This window comes from Sapajus apella, unplaced genomic scaffold, assembly GCF_009761245.1.
Source record: "Sapajus apella isolate SASKATOON/1434 unplaced genomic scaffold, GSC_monkey_1.0 scaffold40, whole genome shotgun sequence".
Lineage (NCBI taxonomy): Eukaryota > Metazoa > Chordata > Mammalia > Primates > Cebidae > Sapajus > Sapajus apella.
In genome coordinates this window covers 1,447,175-1,467,707 of record NW_022436980.1, presented here as the reverse complement: position 1 = coordinate 1,467,707, position 20,533 = coordinate 1,447,175, and the positions used below count along the sequence as shown (strand labels likewise).

The following is a 20,533-nucleotide window of genomic DNA, read 5'->3' as shown; positions in this document are numbered from 1 at the left end:
ATTCAAATGAAACTTCATGGTCACTGAATTTTAAAGAACAGATAATTACTTAGCTTTTGCCATTTTACAAGAAGGAGGCCAAACTTTGAGAACATGGTATATCATCAGTAATATAGATCAAAACAAGTAAACATATTCTGTCATCCCTCTGAATTTACTGGACTTTTCTGCATTAAGTAGATATAGGGAGCACTTACTTTTAGAAAAGATACTGAGGGAAAAAAGAGCTTCTGTTTCCAAACTCAATGAATACAATCTTTGCTCCCAGGAATTTTGCTTAATTATGAACCCATTTATAATTAGAAATACAAATTTCTAATTTGGAAACATAGATTTGATTCCACTCTCTTCATAAATCATATGCATCTCCCCTTCCCTATTGAAATGATTTGAGTGCTATTTGTTCAAGAGTCTGAAACTGTTGCTAGCTGTAGGAGAGGGTAAGGTGAAGTTAGGATGGAATAGAGGGCAAATTTCCAACTCCAGTATTGATTTAAAAACTCCAGGGCAGTTCCCCAAACACTGAATTGATATGTACATGTAATTTATAGATAAATTTAATACTTATAGGTTATAAAAACAAGTGTCTTTCAAGAGTAAAGAGTCAATGTTAGATGCACCAAAGAGCTCACATAGGGTACTTCCTTTCAGTAGTTTTGTGGATCACAAGTTTATGGGACTGGGAGCCAGATTTTAACTTTCCTACTCCAACATTTCCGTGCCTTCTTTACTCCTGTTCCTGAACTTTTGAGTAAGCAGAATTAAGCATCAGTTTCTAGGTATCCTGTGATCACTTTTTTTTTTTCTGGCTCAGTGAGGAAAGGATGGAGTCAGTCTCCAAACTCAGGGCAAAAGACCTAAGCAAGCTACTGCATACCGTCTGCCCCCTCATTAGTAAGGGCCACTCAACAGACTCTCTCTAACTGGCCCAGAACTGTCTAAGTCTTGACATCGACAACAAATCTGTGGGAAGGGCCAGAGTGGCCACTCCCTTCTGGAGAAAGAGGATGTGAAGAGAAACATACATATGATTCCATCCCTTCCAACTCCTGACTCCTAACTTGTGGGCCTCATTATGTCATCTTCCATGGCAGCTTGTTTTTTCCTGGTAGCTTTCCCTTTATGTCCTTCAGCTCTCCTAAATCTGATGGTGCTGATGAGTGAAATATTCCTACACTTGAGAAATGAGTGACCACCCCAACACTTTTGTTCACTTCCTTTCACGAACTTCTCAGTGACATTGATCTAAAACCTGATCTCTCCTCTCCTCACTACCTTCCTAGAACACATTTCAAAATGACATCCAGTGGCTAGGCATGGTGGCTCATGCCTGTAATCCCAGCACTTTGGGAGGCTGAAGTGGGCAGATCACTTGAGGTCAGGAGTTGGAGACCAGCCTGGCCAACATGGTGAAATCCTGTCTCTACTAAAATTGCAAAAATTAACTCAGTGTGGTGGTGCATGCCTGTAGTCTCAGCTACCAGGGAAGCCGAGGCAGGAGAATCACTTGAACCCGGGAGGTAGAGGTTGCAGTGGGCAAGACTCGTATCAAAAACAAAACAAGCGAACAAATAGAAACAAAACAAAACAAAAAAATGACATCTACCATCACTGCTCTCCTGAAATATGATCCCGAAGGACTGTCTAGTCTTTTTGGAAAGACTTAGAAACTAAAAGGGCAGTCATTTCGGATTTTAAATTAAAAGGATCTTGCATGACACTTAACACAATGTTTAACTCAATCCCAGAACCTATACAAGATAGCAGCAAATCCTAAACAAATGTACTTCAGTGCCAGCAGGTGGCCCATTTCACAAGCAACATCTTCTGTTTTGGCTAATCCAATCCTCCCTGCTGCCCCTACTCACAAATGTGTTTAACTGTTTTACAAATGTTAGTGGAATTAGCCAACCCCACCACCACAGTAAATGAGAGAACCACACATTATCGAATATAAATTTGTTTTTATTGAAGCAGCAGTCACATGACCTTAAATCTAGCCTTTAGATTAGGCCTGACAGATTAAGCCAGCCCTAAAAAAAAATGTTGTTTCATTTTGCACTAAGAGACATGTTTACATACATCATCCAGTATTGGAAATGAGCAGACTCAAACACAACATATGTTGGTTACGTGGGAGGTACAGCCCCACTGTTCGTGGTGTCCATATATTTTACAGAGACCCCCAAAGACCATTATTAATAGGATGAAAGTTAAAAGAAAATACAGCCACACCAAATCATGAACACAGTAATCAAAGACAGCAGCTTATACACATTTAAAATTTGTCCCTTTCAGAGTTGTTTTCTTTCTTTCCTAAGCAGTGTCTGCAAAGCTTCCTCTACATCAAATCCAAAGGTTTCCAAGATGGAGGCTGCACCTTTTGGGGCTACACAATGGAATAAAATCATTGGAAAGAACAAGAAGTGGTATTCATATCTTGTTTTTTATAACAAAGATTCATGTTTCCCTAGTTAGAGGAACGGAAATGGTGATGTGACTACATATTGCAGTGGCAAAATAGGTAGGGTGAAGACAGAGAATTGGGTACTGAAATAAAGACCACACACTTGTGAATTTTAATTTCATTTCCAGGCTAACCTACTTTTTATTTAATGCAAATTACAGTACCAGTTAACTATTTCCAAACCAAGTCACATAGAACAAAATGTATTTACAAGGGAATGGGGAAAGGGAAAAAAAACATTGAGCATACTTTTCACAAAAAAGTTTATATTTAAAATGAAAAAAAATCAGTCACAGAGGCATTCAAGTAGTAATAATGTTATACAGATTTTGCTTTTCCTTTATATCAAGACAGATTTGCACAAGTGTTTGCAATAGTTTGTATACAACCCACAGTCCTTTATATATATATATATATATATATATATATATATATATATATATATATAATATTGTTTTTTAGGTTTGTTTTTAAGATGGAAGTGGTCACGCTAATTGGTATGTGTACAGGCCCAAGTGATCCATCGGCAACACATTTATAAATGCAAATTTTACAGGCAAGCAGATTTCATTCATCTATCTGTATCTGCCTGTAGACAGATATAGTAAGGAAAAAAAACTTTAAAATTAACACAAGGAAGTCTACTTTGTCAAGGTAACCCCTTATGTACTGGTTGTCATTTTGCTTTTATTGCGGAGGTGCAAAACGGAGCAACAAACTTGAATAAGATGGCATAAACCTTGTGAAAATAATCCAAACCCCAGGGATTACTTTCAAAGCCTCTCAAAGGTAGATCTCAGTCTGGGACTCTACTGTGCTTCTAGTCGTCTCTTATTTTCGGTGGCTCAGGTTTCTACCAGAAAAGACAGATTTTATTGTAAAGCATACTTTTCTATACAGGGGAGAAGAGTGTTTGGCTCTGTGATTAGATGGTCACTAACATGAACAGTAGGAATGAGACACAATTTTGATTGAGAAGAAAGAACCACTCCCACCCCCACCCCCACAAACTCCTGGGGATCTGGCATTGGCCAAACTTCCTTTGGAAGATTCCAAAGTTAAATCCTTTAAAAAGGAAAGGGAAAAACAGATGAAATGCCAGTGTCTTTATATCCACAGGGATAGAGAATATAATAGTCCTCTCAGAAACCTTTGCATTGGTGCAGACAAGATGACTGGTTAGGTACACTTTGTTAAAACATAAACCAAAAGTATGTGTCTAAAACTTAAGAGGACTTTAAAAAAATGACACAGCATGTCATTGGAAAGAAGGTGCAGTCTTCTGCCTTGCTGGAATGAACACACGATGTTTCAAAAATAGTAACCTTTGGTTTGGTAAAGTTTTTTCTTTTATTCAATACCTCTTATATGGAGTACTTTGAGGCAAAACACTCATTTTTCTTTCAAAGAAGGCCTTCGGGTTGGGCACACAGTAAGAATAAAACTGATTTTTTAAAAAAGAAAATAACATTTCATTAAACAAGAGTAGAGATGGTGGGAGGGAGGAAATGGGCTAGGAGTTCCCTTGTTAAAACAACAGTCCTCTACTGGCACGGTGGCACGCCATGCAGTTAACTGCTAGTAATTGCACTATAGCGTTTAGACCACTGATGTATCAAAACCTGATACTATTAAGAAACTTCTACTTATAAAAAAACCAATTCTCTCTCATTCTCTCATTTGGGAGGGAAGTAGATAGAAGAGGAGAGAGCATGGAAGGCTCCCAGAATCTGCTGTTTTTAAGACCCACAGTTAGGGCTTGTGGAAGAGACGAGCAAAATCTAATCTATTCGATATCCTCCAGCTCTAGGGCTCCCTGGCACTACACTAAGTCCCTGAATGGACTAAGTATGAAATGAAACCAGTCACTGCTACTGAGGAGGAAACAGACGTTCAGAACCAAAACAAAGGCAGGACTTGAACAAAATGAGATAATGAATATGGTTTCCTCTTCCCGCTCCTGAGTATGGTATCACTGAAACTTAACTTTGGAAGGGGCGAAGATACTGTTATGAGAGTTTTTATTTCAAAGGGAAATGGGGCGCACAGGGAAACATGGATAAAGGAAACCAATTAAAATTTTAAAAAGAACAAATTAAAAAAAAAAACACACACATGGAAGCGAAGGCACTCCAAACTATATAGATACACTATACATTGCTAGAGTTATTGTTACAATAATACAGGCCGGTACCTACTGTACAGAGTTAAAACTATATGGCTTTAAAAAGCTCGTCTACATTTTGTCTGATTATTAAACAGAATCACTGCCCTGAACAGTAACTTTTTGCTCATTAATAACAGTTCCTGGGTCCACATATTTACATACAAAACAATAAAACTTAAATTTAAAAACATAGAAAGAAAATATAATGTACAAGCTTGAATTTGGTGAGGAGCTTTTTATTATTATTATATACAAAAAGATATTCAGAGACCTGGATCTCACTTGTATAAAAGAGTTCTGTGATCCCACCATGATCCTTGAGAAAGAAAAATCACACATCTCAGCCCACACACACATATACACATGCACACATACACACGCACACCTGCGCACACACACGCACGCACACAATGAAATGAGAGAAAAGTGTGACTTTTCTCTCTTCTTTTACCCCAGTTGTGGGGGGCAAACTGTTTCCTAAAATAAGAACAGATTTTTATGGACTCTGGCAAGTCTACCATGTCCAGAGCAGTGTCTGTATTCAAACGCTTGCTGGGCAGTTGCATCTGAATGCAGATCCATTTCTCTATCACAGACCTGCCTTTTCAGATTCTTTATAAATTCTGTCTGAAAATGGTCTATCAAAGCCATTACCTTTAAGGAATTATGCTGCCAAATACTTTGATTTCAGACTTCTTTCTAATTTTAATTAGTTTTCAGAAGCACTTTATAAAACATAAAATTCAATTTGTTTGATTTGGTTTGACTGAGCATGTTTCCTTTCTCATGAACTCTGATATATCCAGAGGTTTGTGAAACCCCTTTAGTGGCCCAAGACCTCAGCTAAACAGCGAGTGAAAACCAAGATGGCTCACAGTTGTCTTTCTGGGTACTGGTTCACTTCAGCAGGCAGGACAACTCTCTTGGAGAGTCACACACACGGTTAAGGAGCAGGACAGGGTGCGAGGGCCTGCGGGAGGGCTGCTAACAGACTCCACTTCCGAACCCTCTGGAGGATGAGACCCCTAATATGACCTAAGGTAGCAATGAGGAGGGTTAGGGGAAGTTACACACGACCAAGGGCTCAGCTCTGCAGCCCTACAGTTACCAGCTAACCTTGGAAGGCATGTGGGGAAGGAGCGGGTAGGAGAGAAAGGCGGCCATCACTCAAGTGATCTTTAAATGTAGAGTACAACTGATTGTGCCTTAAAGATTCATAGGTCAAGTAATGGCCCATAAGCACCAAGGTGACTAAAGTTCATTTTAGAGTATATAAGGCCCACATAGATGCCAACCTTAAAAGTATAAAACAAACTAGTCAGGAAAATCTATTTTCTCACGGCAAACATAATCCTTCAATCCTCCTTGCTTTCCAAGGAATATTGCTTTTTCTTCAAAAAGAGAGACTGATTCTTACACCATTCACTGATACACAAAGAAAACAGACACAAAAACTCTTAACTGGGTGTGGGGGAAACATTCTTCTCATGCTTCAACCAGTCAATTTTGATACTGTAGACAAAAAAAAAGGCAGTATTGAATATATGTATATATAACATATATACACACATTTATATAATCAGCTTTCCTATAAAGTCAGCAGGTATAAGTGACTGTTTATCATTTTGATGTGTAGTTTTCAAATTCCTACCATCTGACATGCATCAATAAATAAATGTAAAAAGCATGAGGTTAAAAAACAAATTAAATACAGATTCTAGATTTGGATTTAAAATTAGAACTATGTGTAGAATGTGGCTATATCTGCAAGCTCGATTTTCAATTAAAAAATATGAAAAATAAACCAGTAGGCGACTGTTACAATTCACATTATTTAACTACAATGTCTTCTCAAGTGTATCTTTCCAAGGGAAGTAACTTTAGAAAAAAATCTGGACAAACTTATTCACAGTGGTGAGATGTATCCCTGGCCTGTTCCCTTCTTCTGGGCTCATCAGCCTTTGACCTCAGCAGCTAGCTCGGCCTGCTCAACACCCCTTCCATCTCCTCCCAGGTCACTAGTTTGAAACTGTGCTAAGATTTGCAAAGAACTTTGGTCAGGTAAACAAAAAGCCACCTGCAGAGCACGCGTGCCTGAGTCTTGCTGCTTCCCCTCTGGCAGCCTCCTGTACAAGCCTCTACATCACTAGCACTGACTGAGAGCAAAGCAAAACCTTAACAAATCTACTACGAATCTTCCCTGTAGAGTTCCAAACTTTATTGACCTCCCTGGATTACAAATGATACACCTTTTTTTTTTTTGTCTGCCACACCTGCCACCAACATGCCAAAGGCAAGTCTATAAACACGCAAAGATATGGATTAATTTTACAAGTGACATTTAAGTCCCTGTTGAGTCATACCTGCTAAGCTCCCAACCAATTTCAAGCTGTGCACTATACCAAAGTCTCGCACTAGACTTTAAAAGAAAACAAAGTTCAAAAAAACAAACCCATCAGCACAGAACAAGGTTTTCTTTTGTGGAAGGGGCATGAGGCAGGAGTCCTGTTTTTAAAGTATACAACAGCAGACTTTTAATAAAAAAAGATTGTCGTGGGAGAGAGATTGTGTGTTCTAGTGCTCCGCTTTCCCCCTCCCCATAACCCCTCCCACCCCCTGGATCTCCCTCAAAGTGAGAATACAATGAAACTGGTTTGTATTTATAGATATTTTACAAGGTTAAATAAGAACAACAATAATAAAAAAAAATTGAACACTAAAATGAACAGGTTTTTTTTTTCTCTTTTTAATATTCTTTCCAAACGTGACCAGTGTTGCTGAGTGACACTCAAGTAACTGGTGGTTTTTCCTGTGCAGCTAGCTGCTCGGGACTGTTCAGGTGGAGTTGGAAGCTGATGCAGAAGCAGCATTATTGGTCTGTCCACGGTCTCCAGTATTAGCATCTGCAAGTCAAAAAGTCCCGAGAGAGAGCATGAGCAATGCTATAACAAAAAAGAACAAGTACATTGTTTCAACTGCAGGCTGTGAGCTGTATGGCCTTCGAAGCTGTTATCTGGAATGTTGTTTTAAATACGGCTGACGCTATGAAATCTGAATTTCTCTCTTACTGGATTTAAGTTCATGCCTCAGCATGGTCCTGGTACAGGGAAGACAGTGTCTTTGAGTAAGTTACAATGGTCTCTGGGAGACAGAGACCATTTCAGTCAAAGCTCTTGCTACAACTGGGAGCAGCAATATATGAATACTCAGCTGGAGTCTAGCTCACTTGAAAATAAATGAACAGTGCATAGCTGGAAAAATTTGCTAAAAATTCTGAACCATGTTACAATATACCATCTGCTTAAGTGAGTAAATGGGTGGAAGAAATGAAAGCATTTTTGCTGGGTCAGTGTTGACAGGCAGAACGGGCCCTCGTCATTATTCATAGAGATGGAAGACAGACAACCAGCAAAAAAAAAAAAGCTACTGCAGTGCCAATTCACTTAGTCAATTCAATAAAGCATCCTGTATTAACAGTTGAACAGATAAAAGAAAATGTGGTATATATACACAATGGAGTAATATTTAGCCATAAGAGAATGATGGGAGGCTGAGTGGGAAGACTGCTTGAGTCAGAGAGATTGAGGCTGCAGTGAGCCAAGATCACCTGGGTGACACAGTGAGACCCTGTCTCAAGAAAAGAAAAAAGAAAAAGAATGAGATTCTGCCATTTGCAACAACATAGATGGAACTGGAAGTCATTCTGTGAAGTGAAATAAGCCAGACAGAGAAAGACAAACTTTGCATATTTTCACTTGTGGGAACTTATTGTTTTAAATTTTATTAAAACAATTGAACTCTTGGAGACAGAGAGTAGAAGATGGTTACCAGAGGCTTGGAAGGGTAGTGGGAGTGGGGGAAGTGGGGATGGTTAATGAGTACAAAAAAAAAAAAGAAATAACGAATGAGGCCTAGTATTTGCTAGCAAAACAGGGTGACTACAGTAAAAAAAAAAAATTAATTGTACATTTTAAAATAACTAAAAGTGTGACTGGATTGTTTGTAAGAAAAAGGATAAATGCTTGAGGTGATGGATGCCCCATTTACCCTGATACGATTATCACATATTGCATGTCTCTATCAAAATATCTCATGTAACCCATAAATATATAACCTACTATGTGCCCACAAAAATTAAAAATTTTAAAAAGTAAAGCATCTTGCAGTAAATCTTGACTTAGAGCTTAAGAGCTTACTGTGCCCTAGTCTTTTAAAAATACATACAGCTCTACAACTACCATTGTCTCTTTCCCCCTTTTTAAGGTCTATTATTATTTCACAGCATCCATTAACATTAAAATGGGCATCTGTGTCCAAATTGGCTTAATAGACTGCTGTTCTAGTGACTATCAAGTTGCATCCTTGTCATCTCACTCAATGACTGGGAAGGTACTGCTGGCCAAATTTTCTCCCGAAGATTTCATACTAAGCCCTGAGCAAGAGAGATGGCTTGACTGGGATGGGCAACTTTGAAAAGCCATCTCTCCAGAAGCCACAATGTCATCAAGGTTGGTGACACCAAAAGGTAGACTCAAGTTTTTGTCTCTCTAGAACTGAAGAGATTTACAGCTCTACCATGTGCTATGATGAGTAACCAATGTCATGGTTGAATGCAATATTTGGTCCTTTACTTTGAATTTCTGATTTAGAGGGAGACATAAAAGACCCAAGGACACACAGGGAACTCTATGTAAGGATTAGCTGTTCAGTTTATCATTTCCAAAGCCACTCTATAAAAATTATACTTCCTAACTTCCCAATTTTCCCAATTATCATGCTCCCAAGATAATCTGCCCTTATATACATTTATTTAAAAAAGCTTTTGGGGAAGGAATATGAATATCTCTTAATGTGAATGATTATGTTTAATTCATTTAACTTCCTTCAAAACAGCTACTGCTTCTAATCTTGTTGTCACGTACACAACTGAAGACACTACAGCATCAGAATCTACACATTAGGTACATATAGCCCATGGCATGGAGTCATATTAATTTATTGGCATGGCAAATGTACAGTTGGCAAGAAAGGGTATGTGACATAGAACCTACTCTCCAAAGCCTGGTTGACCACCTTTTGTAATAATCACTGAGGAATTAATACTTCATTCATGACTCCCGACCTTCCTTAGATATGTCTTGTTTAAAGGAAGTTTTACCCTCAATGATCATTCACATTCTGTGTATCAATAATTCCTATCTAGACCACAGATTCCTCCAAGCCTTTCTCAGGTAAAATGTTCATTTTCATGATTCAGGCACAGGCTGCATTAAAAAAAAAAAAAATTCCAGAGAAACCTGGAACACCAGAAATCCATGCTTATTGCAGCATGTCACATGCTTTGATGACACTCAGAACATATGCATGACCATTATCAAACAGCATTTCCCTCTCATTTTCAGTATGGGGAGATAACAAGTAGAACTATCTTTCTGATCTTCCCCAGGACTTAAGAGAGGGATTTATCATTAGAAATTTATCTATCTGTTTGACCACTACATCAGCACCTATGCCAACACGGTGACCAGCTCTGAACATGGCAGCCGTTAACTACACTGGATGACATCAGTCAGGGCTGACTTCAGTTTTACCTCATCTACATGGCCACCAGCCCATTTATGTTAATTTACTCTTTAGGAAAATCCTATTTGGTACCAATGTGCAGGTGTCCTTTCACTGGCTACAGCCTGTCAGCTTGTGACATTGCCAAAACCATTTTCTTTTTTCCTGGATAAATTCAATACTGCGTGCATTATCACAGTAAAAAGCACAAGCCTTTTAAGTGAGCATAAAACCAGAAATAAATTCACTTTCTGAACAATAAAATTTGATAGACATCTATGATCCTCAGATCTGTAATGATCTCATATTTTTCACTTGCCTTATTTTCAAATCACTTGATGAGGATACTTTTTTTTTTTTTTTTTTTTTTTTTTTTCTGAGAGGGAGTTTCGCTCTTGTTGCCCAGGCTGGAGTGCAACGGCCTGATCTCAACTCATCACAACCTCCATCTCCCGGGTTCAAGTGATTCTCCCTCCTGAAGTGATTCACCTTCCTCAGCCTTCTGAGCAGCTGGGATTACAGGCATGTGCCACCAAGCCTGGTTAATTTTGTATTTTTAGTAGAGATGGGGTTTCTCCATGTTGGTCAGGCTAGTCTCGAACTCCCAACCTGAGGTATTCTGCCTGCCTCAGCTTCCCAAAGTGCTGGGATTACAGGTGTGAGCCACCTCACCTGGCCTAATTTTTGTATTTTTAGTAGAGATGGGGTTTCACCATCTAAGCTAGGCTGGTCTTGAACTCCTGACTTTGTGATCTACCCACCTTGGCCTCCCAAAGTGCTGGAATTATAGGCATGAGCCACCATGCCTGGCTTGATGAGCATAATTTTAACAGCTAATTATTTTGATTATAAATATCCTTGATATCAAAAGTCACAGTCCTATAGACATTCAACAAAAAAACATTCGCCTGTTGCAATGAGCTCCACTTAAAATCAAATCATGCATGTCCTTGCTAAGAAGAACAGAGTTTTCTTTTTCAGAAGAAGAGAAAGTACAGAGAGGGGAAAAGTAAAACAAAGAAAGGCAAAGTTCTATACATTCAGTACTCAATAGTAGGTTCAACAGACCACCCAGCTTACTAACTGAATAAAGTTATATTTCATAATCTCTACAATCCCATCTTAAAGATGGTTAAACAGCAAATGGATTGATCCCTTGGCCAGGTAAAGTAGAAAGAGCTGACCTCTTGGTGGATAGGAAGAAACTAATTCAAGAACAATCAGGAAACAAGACAACACAGATGATTACCCTTTTAGACGTAAGACACAAATCTTGGTGCATGCTTATTTTGTTTCCACCATCATTCTGTATATTTATTTTACACAATGGAATCTGAATTAATACACTTTCTATTAAAAGTGTTTATTCATTTGAAATTCTGATAAATTGTCATTGGATAAAGTTTAGTGTAATTTCTGTACCTTTTCTTCTCATTTAAATAGTGACTCCATAAAAACAGCAGTTAATTTTACTTCTCCTTACATTCCCTTCCTTTACGTATGCACTGGTAAAAGTGAGGCTAAATGGCATTACGGTTTAAAAGAGAGGCTAAGATCATTTTCATTATAAATGATCCGACTGTGGATCATTAACCAGCTCCACAGTCTCCTGTTTTCAACTAGAAATGCTCTTCTGAACTTCACACTGATATATCTTTCTTAAAACTAAACCAACTCTATAAACATTTATTGAGTATGAAGCCTACCTGTACAATTTAATAGCTGTGTGATTTTGGAACACAATATTTAATCTATGTCTCATTTACTCATTGGTAAAATGGTAGTAATACCATCTACCTATGAAATTAGGCCTATGAAGTACTTAGCACAGTATCTGGCATAGAGCAATTGTTCAACAGATGAGAAGGTAAAAATGACCTCTAAAAACACATATATTTGGGCCAGGCGCAGTGGCTCATGCCTGTAATCCCAGCACTTTGGGAGGCGAAGGTGGGCAGATCACTTGAGGCCAGGAGTTTGAGACCAGCCTGGCCAATGCAGTGAAACCCCCGTTTCTACTAAAAATACAAAAAATAAGCCGAGTATGGTGGCGCACGCCTGTTATCCCAGCTACTTGGGAGGCTGAGGCATGAAAATCACTTGAACCCAGGAGCTGGACGTTGCAAGGAGCCGAGATCACGCACCTGTACTCCAACCTGGGCAACAGAGTAAGACTCTATCTTAAAAACAAAAACAACAACAACAACAGCAAAAACACAAACCCACAAAGAAATTATACTTTAGGAGTTGAGAGTAGTATGTATAATTTTCAAGGGATTCTCATGTCAAGCAGAGCCATGATTAACAATAATGTCTCCAGATACTAAAGTATTTTAAAAACAACTTATAATATGTTTTTTAGGGGAATAAAAATCAACATCCATACCCACTAATTTAGCACAAGAGTTTACATTTTTAAATATTTCTGTCTAGTCCCTAACCACATGAAAATACACATTTTGGCAATAGTAACCAACAAGGTTCATGAAATTTTAAATTTTTCTCTACATAAATTAGAATGAGTATTTCCATGAATGTCCATAAGCTTCATGAAAATTTTTAAGGCTATATAAAAATGGGGATTCCACAATGTATTAAAACAATTCCCTACTGTTGACCATTCAGGTTACAATGGCTCTCCTTTTGATATATACTAATATATAATTTCTTTATTATATAATTTGTTATTATATATATTATGTGATTTCTCTCTCTGTACATGGTCGCCTTTTTCTTTCCAATAGATTTATCCTGAAGTTAAAATCCCTACAGTGGAATTACTGAACTAAAATGTCTGAATTCTGACAGCTCTTGTTTTATACTACTTTCCCCAAAGTTTCTGTCAATTCACATGCAGTTGCAGAACGCAGCAAAAGGAAAGTTGAAACATCTGCAAAAATAGTTCCTGTTAAGTTAGAGGACAGTGTACCTAAAATGGTAAAGATGCACCATCTTTACCATTTTCCAATAAGGTAAGAAAGTATTGTGATATTTTATTGTACTAGTCAAAGTTTGTTGGTGATGACAGAGAGCAATTATATATTCCCAGAATAAGCACGATATGATTTTAGACCACAATCTGGGTATGAAAATGTCTATTTTATTTTGCTTTTTCAGAAGCAGCAATATAGAGAATTAGATTTCCACCTATAATGTATTTAAAATTTAGTTAAGACTTAAATATCTGAAAGCCATTTAACAGCTTTGGCTAACAACAGTAACTGACTAAAATCCAAAGCTTATTTCACCATAATATAGTCAGTATAATCATAGTTGATGGCATCTTTGTCACTCTGCTTTTTTTTTGCTTTTATCCCACATACTTTAGGACTGAGCCTTGTTCCCAGGTCTACACAAATGTCAGAAAACCCCATTCTTGTTTAAGCCAGCTATAAGCAACATACAAAGTGTCCTAGGCAGTTTATCTAGGAATCTCTATATTCTGACAATCTTGCTCTAGACATAAATACACTTGACAGAACCTGAATTGCAATGATGCTGAGCAACAACAGAAATGGCATTTTAACAGATCAGATGATAATTCAGTTATGCTCCTCTTTTGACTTTGTATTTTAGTGATATAAGATCATTTTTAGATGATTTGGAGGCAAATTCTCAGGCTACTGAAAATAGGAAAGTATTATTTTGCTTCTTGTTGATATGACTACCATAACCAAAAGTGGCTCCACCTCTAAAATATGAATCAGACTTCAAAGTCTTTGAAGTATAGGAACTCTAGAACGATGGGTATAAAGCTATGATTTGACCCGCAAATTTCTGAGCATTGCCCATAAAATACACCTGGTCATATAGAGACTAGGACAGCTTGATTTAAACGTCCAGGGATTGCATCTGTTTTAACGCCTAGTGATGGGACAGCTCATGACAGTAAGACGTCTTCTGATGAAATTAATACGGATATCTGCTTCTATTGGCAAGGCTGTTCAGTTATCTACTTCAAGAAGTTGAAATTCGCCGGGCTCAAGAAAATATGTTGGTATGATATAAGAATCAAAGGCCAAGTCTTCATAGTCTGAGTATTCGTAAGCTTCCATATCATTGGTGACCAACTGCTTTAAGGGTTAAGTAGGGTTTATTAATTTTGTCTGTTATGTATAAGACATGTAGGGATGGGAGGGCAATTATAATAAGAATAATGGTGGGTAGGATAGTTCAGATTATTTCAATTTCTTGAGTGTTTATGGTGCTGGTATGGGTTAGTTTTGTTCTAAGTATGAGGGAAATAATGTATAGGACTAGGGAGCTAATTAGGAAAATAATTATGAGGGCATGATCATGAAAAGTAATTAGTTCTTCTATAATAGGGGATGTAGCGTTTTGTAGGCCTAGTTGGGCTGGGTGAGCCATTAAGATTTTGATGTTGTGTGCCCCATTACACTGACTGAAATAAAGTATGACAACTAGTTTACTGAGGGGTTCACATTCTAACTAATTCTCCCCCAGGGTATGTTGGGGTATATTACTATGGGGTAATGTGGCTTACTTAGGTGGGTGATTCGAAATTCTTTGCAAATTTAAAATTTGAAATATTTCCAGGTTCAGATATTTATTTCTGGAGCTTATAGCTTAACAGTTTATTTTTTTGCACTCTGGAGCAGATCCTGAAATGCTCTGTGAGGAAAGCTTTGGCTATTTCTGTAGCTTAGCGGTCCCTCACTCTGTGTGGAGAGATGCATGTCCATTTATCCAGGAGAGACAGGTCATAGATTCTTTTGTCATAACAGGATGGATGTCAATCCTGCTCTTCACATAGCTTTAAAAAACATGTCTGATGTGTCCTTAACTTTGCAATAACAGTAATAAAAATAGCAACAGCAGGTTCCTTTCACTGAGAGCCTACTGTATGGGCAGGCAAATCGCTAATAAGCACTCTGAATACTTTATATCTTACTTCTTACAACTCTATATAGTGGATATTTATTATTACTGCTTCTGGATAAGGAAACCAAATCTAAGACAAACAGACACTACATTTTAAGGTCTTACAAAAGAATGTAACTCACATTGACAAATTCTTTAAAATACACATAAATCTTTAACTATAGGCAGTCTGAAGGCCAACCAGTCAATCACTTGGTCTAGACCAGCATTTCCTGCGGTATGTTTGGTGACATACTGTACTTGAGCCTTCACTACTATGCCCCCATTGAAAACTGTTTATACTGTGGTGTTATGCCTTTGGGTTACTCTCAAGGGAACTTTTTAAAAAGTATCTATATGAAACTCACATTGTTAGAATAATGATAAGTTCATTTACTATGTCTCTTTCAGTACCAAATCTGAGGCCCTAAAGGAGAAACCTTTCTTAAACAGTCGGGTCACAAACACTGTTTTTTCTAAGCCATGAGTATGCTTTTAATCTAATGAACAATGGGAAATTTTAACAGAATTGTAACACTCTTTTATTTACTTTAGCTCAGACCAATACCTAAATATCCTCTTTGGTAACTATTAAGGTACTCAAGGCATGCATTTCTAGAAACTAATTTTAGCTCTGATCTCAGCTTACTATTCTTCTATTAACTTCCCCATACCCCAATTCAACTTCAGAGTAAACTCTCAAAGTCCAATGCCAGTTTTGATTTTTATGTTGAAGTCTGATTTCTATAGCCATAACAATATACATTTTTTTTTTTTTTTTGGTTTGCTGTAACCTGCATCAAAACAACATGAAAATCAGGTTATACTAGGCTCCTACTAAGCAGAAAATTTGCCCAAAAACATGAGTCACAATCATTAACTAGTTTGTAAGAAAGCTACTTTAAACTGCTCACAATCTACCAATCCCAAATTGTCATTTTTACATACAGCGTAAAGACATTCTAGTAAAACTCTGGAAATGAGCTCAACAAGTAAATGTGTTAGTTCAGGGTTAGGACCTTTTTCATGTTTTGAACAATTAATGCAATCTGGGCCAGTATTAAATTTGTTAATGGCTCAAAGCAATTCTATCTTGATTCTAAATAGGTCATATTTAAAAAGAAAACCTTTTTACATTACAAATTTTAATTTAAAAAATTTAAAACTGATTTCAGTACACTCAATCTGTAAAAATGAATAAGACACTAATACAACTAATAAAGTTCAAATGACTTTTTCAAGGTAGCATGTGCTGATAAACTTGAAATAAGAAAAGAAACTTTTCTTTCCAGGCTTTTACTGGAGAATGTAGGACACGAACTAGAATGAAATGTTTTTTAAATCTTTATTAGCAACATTTTAAAAGATTAAGATTAGACAGACACAATACCATATCAAACAATGGGATATGGATTTTGACCTTACTGTTTAATGATAAGAACTAGTAATTAATGATTTTATCTTCTGCAGCATAAATGCCCTTAGGCAAAAATGGATCTAATCCAACTCAGTTTCAGTTTAAGACTTTAAAGAAAATGGAGTCAGCTCCTGCCATTAGCTTTTTGGAGAAGGGGGAAAAAAAAGGTACCAAATTCTGAGCCCCTAATTGTGTGCTACCTATCATTTTAAAAAGCATTCAGCCATTATGCTTTGGAAGAACTTTACTTCACTCTTAAGGGTTGTATATTTTCAGAAAACGTGCAAGGACACTGATTCTCACTAAATCAGGTCCCACCTGGCTTTGGGCCTAGCAGTACACCCTAGCTCTAACCCGTGAATGGTTTTTTTTTTTTTTTTTTTGTATATAAGAGTCTTGTTACATTCTGATGCTGATCTAAATCTGGTTAAACATATTTGCATTGCAGTTTTAGCCTTCTCAAATGATTAAAAAGATTGTACCAATTTATATTTTATAATTCTTGAAAATTTGCCTCTCCCGTATGCTACGTAATTTATGTTCAAGGGGATAAAACAAAAGTAAATTATTTTCAATAACAATATATTTATATGTTTTCTGCTATAAACATCTCATTTGATTTGATTTCCTATTGAAATTATATGAAAAGCATAACTTAAAAATTTTTTTAATTTATTTTTATTTTTTAGATGGGGACTCACTATGTTGTCTAGGCTGGTCTTCAACTCCTGGCTTTAAATGATCCTCCTGCTAAGATGACAGAATTTAACATCATCAGAAGATATTTATATCTTATATATAAGGTACCTGCCGAGTTCTTTTGTTTTATGCTTTTTGGAAATAAAGCAAAAAATTTTATTCACGTTTACTCATCTGGCTGTGCTGTTTTGATTTGTAAAAGGTATTAAATGTTCATACTCATCAAATGAAATGAAAGGTAATCATGTCTTTTTGAAAAACAGTATGTTTTTACAGAAGAGATTTAGAGTGTTCTTACCTGAGGCTGCTGTGGCATTTGTGGGGGTTGAAGCAGCTGCTTGAATTCGAGCATGAGGAGGAATAAGGATGGTAGCCAGAGGTGGATTACTTGACAGTTCTATAGAAGGTTAAGACACAAATGTTAGAGTCCACTCTTAACTTTGTATGCAAAACTATTTCATTGGTAACAGTAAAAATAAAATTCTGCATTAAACTACCAGTTTAGGCCAGGCATGGTGGCTCACACCTGTAATCCCAGCACTTTGGGAGGTTGAGGCAGGTGAATCACCTGTGGTCACGAGTTTGAGACCAGACTGGCAAACATGGAGGAAACCCCGTCTCAACTAAAAATACAAAAATTCTTTAGGGGATTAATGCAACAAGAAGAGCTAGATGCACCCAATACAGGAGCACACAGATTCATAAAGCAAGTTTTTAGAGACCTACAAAGAGACTTAGACTCCCACACAATAATAGTGAGAGACTTTTTAACACCTCACTGTCAATATTAGATCAACAAGACAGAAAATTAACAAGGATAACCAGGACTGGAATTCCGATCTGGAGCAAATGGACCTTTTAGACATCTACAGAACTCTCCACCCTAAATCCACAGAATATACATTCTCCTCAGCATCACACAGCACTTATTCTAAAATTGACCACATAATTGAAAGTAAAACACTCCTCAGCAAATGCAAAAGAATGGAAATCATAATGAACAGTCTCTCAGACCACAGTGCAATCAAATTAGAACTCAGAATTTAAAAACTCACTCAAAACTGCACAACTACATGGAAAACCAAACAGCCTGCTCCTGAATGACTACTGAGTAACAAAATTAAGGCAGAAATAAATAAGTTATTTGAAACCAATGAGAACAAAGATACAATGTACCAGAATCTCTGGGACACAGCTAAAGCAGTGGTTAGAGGGAGATTTATAGCATTAAATGCCCAGAGGAGAAAGCAGGAAATACCTAAAATTGACATCCTAACATTACAATTAAAAGAACTAGAGAAGCAAGAGCAAACAACTTCAAAAGCTGGCAGAAGACAAGAAATAACTAAGATCAGAGCATAACTGAAGGAGAAAGAGACATGAAAAACCCTTAAAAAAAATCAATAAATTCAGGAATTGTTTTAAAAAAAAAATTAACAAAATAGACCACTAGGCCAGACTAATAAAGAAGAAAAGAGAGAAGAATCAAATAGACACAATAAAAAATGATAAAGAGGAGATCACCACTGATCCCACAGAAATACAAACTACCATCAGAGAATATGAACACCTCTATGCGAATAAACCAGAAAATCTAGAAGAAATGGATAAATTCCTGAATACATATACCCTCCCAAGACTAAACCAGGAAGTCAAATCCCTGAACAAACCAGTAACAAGTTCTGAAATTGAGGCAGTAATTAATAGCCTACCAACCAAAAAAGCCCAGGACCAGACCAATTCATAACGAATTCTGCCAGTTGTACAGAGAGGAGCTGGTACCATTACTTCTGAAACTATTCCAAACAACAGAAAAAGAGGGGCTCCTCCCTAACTCATTTTATGACGCCAGCATCAACCTGATACCAAAACCTGGCAGAGACACAACATAAAAAGAAAATTTCTGGCCAATTTCCATAATGAACATCAATGCGAAAATCCTCAATAAAATTCTGGTAAACAGAATCCAGCAGCATATTAAAAAGCTTATCCACTGCAATCAAGTTGGCTTCATCCCTGGGATGCAAGGTATGGTTCAACATATGCAAACAAATAAATGTAATCCATCACATAAACAGAACCAATGACAAAAACCATATGATTATCTCAACAGATGCAGAAAAAAAGCTCTGATAAAATTCAACACCCCTTCATGCTAAAAACACTCAATAAACTAGGTACCGATGGCACATATCTCAAAATAATAAGAGCTACTGATGACAAACCCACAGCCAACATCATACTCAATGGGCAAACGCTGGAAGCATTCCCTTTGAAAACTGACACAAGACGAGGATGACCTCTCTTGCCACTCCTGTTCAACATAGTATTGGAATTTCTGGCCAGGGCAATCAGGCAAGAGAAAGAAATAAAGGTATTCAAATAGAAAGAGAAGAAGTCAAATTATCTCTCTTTGCAGATGACATGATTATGTATTTAGAAAACTCCATCGTCTCAGCTCAAAACCTCCTTAAGCTGATAAACTTCAGTAAAGTCTCAGGATACAAAATCAGTGTGTAAAAATCACAAGCATTCCTATACACTCAAAACAGACAAACAGCCAAATCATGAGAAAACTCCCACTCACAATTGCTAAAAAGAGAATAAAATACCTAGGAATGCAACTTACAAGGGATGTGAAGGATCTCTTCAAGGAGAACTACATACCACTGCTAAAAGAAATAAGAGAGGACACAAACAAATGGAAAAACATTCCATGCTCATGGATAGAAAGAATCAATATCATGAAAATGGCCATACTGCTGAAAGTAATTTATAGATTCAATGCGATTCCTCTCAAGCTACCATTGACTTTCTTCACAGGATTAGAAAAAACTACTTTAAATTTCATATGGAACCAAAAAAGAGCCCGTATAGCCAAGACAATCCTAAACAAAAAGAACAAAGCTGGAGGTATCACGCTACCTGACTTCAAACTATACTACAAGGCTACAGTAACCAAAACAGCATGATACTGGTAAAAAAACAGATATGTAGACCAATGGAACAGAACAGAGGCCTCAGAAATAATACCATGAATCTACAACCATCTGATCTTTGACAAACCTGACAAAAACAAGCAATGGGAAAAGGATTCCCTATTTAATAAATGGTGTTGGGAAACCTGGCTAGCCATATGCAGAAGACTAAAACTGGCCCCCTTCCTTATACCTTATATAAAAATTAACTCAGGATGGATTAAAGATTTAAACCGTCAGACCTGAAACCATAAAAACCCTAGAAGAAAACCTAGGCAATACCATTCAGGACACAGGCATGGCCAAGAATTCATGACTAAACACCAAAAGCAATAAACAAAAGACAAATAGACAAATGGAAT

The 20,533-nt window shown here is 37.1% G+C and overlaps 1 protein-coding gene across 5 annotated transcripts in view; it reads right to left on the bottom strand.

Annotated features, from left to right (window-relative positions):
* Nucleotides 1–1,947: 1,947 nt before the first annotated feature.
* GSK3B (glycogen synthase kinase 3 beta) overlaps nucleotides 1,948–20,533 on the bottom strand; it is a 228,474-nt gene continuing 209,888 nt past the window's right edge. For 3 of the 5 annotated variants that reach the window (XM_032298954.1, XM_032298956.1, XM_032298958.1), the window contains 2 exons: nucleotides 17,492–17,590; nucleotides 1,948–7,537 (listed from right to left, as the gene is read on the bottom strand). In XM_032298954.1, the coding sequence (XP_032154845.1) occupies nucleotides 7,470–7,537; nucleotides 17,492–17,590 (167 nt within the window). In that variant the 3' untranslated portion in view covers nucleotides 1,948–7,469. Of the gene's footprint in view, nucleotides 7,577–17,195; nucleotides 17,245–17,491; nucleotides 17,591–20,533 lie in introns of all 5 variants that reach the window. The other 2 variants (XM_032298957.1, XM_032298955.1) reach the window with 2 other exon arrangements.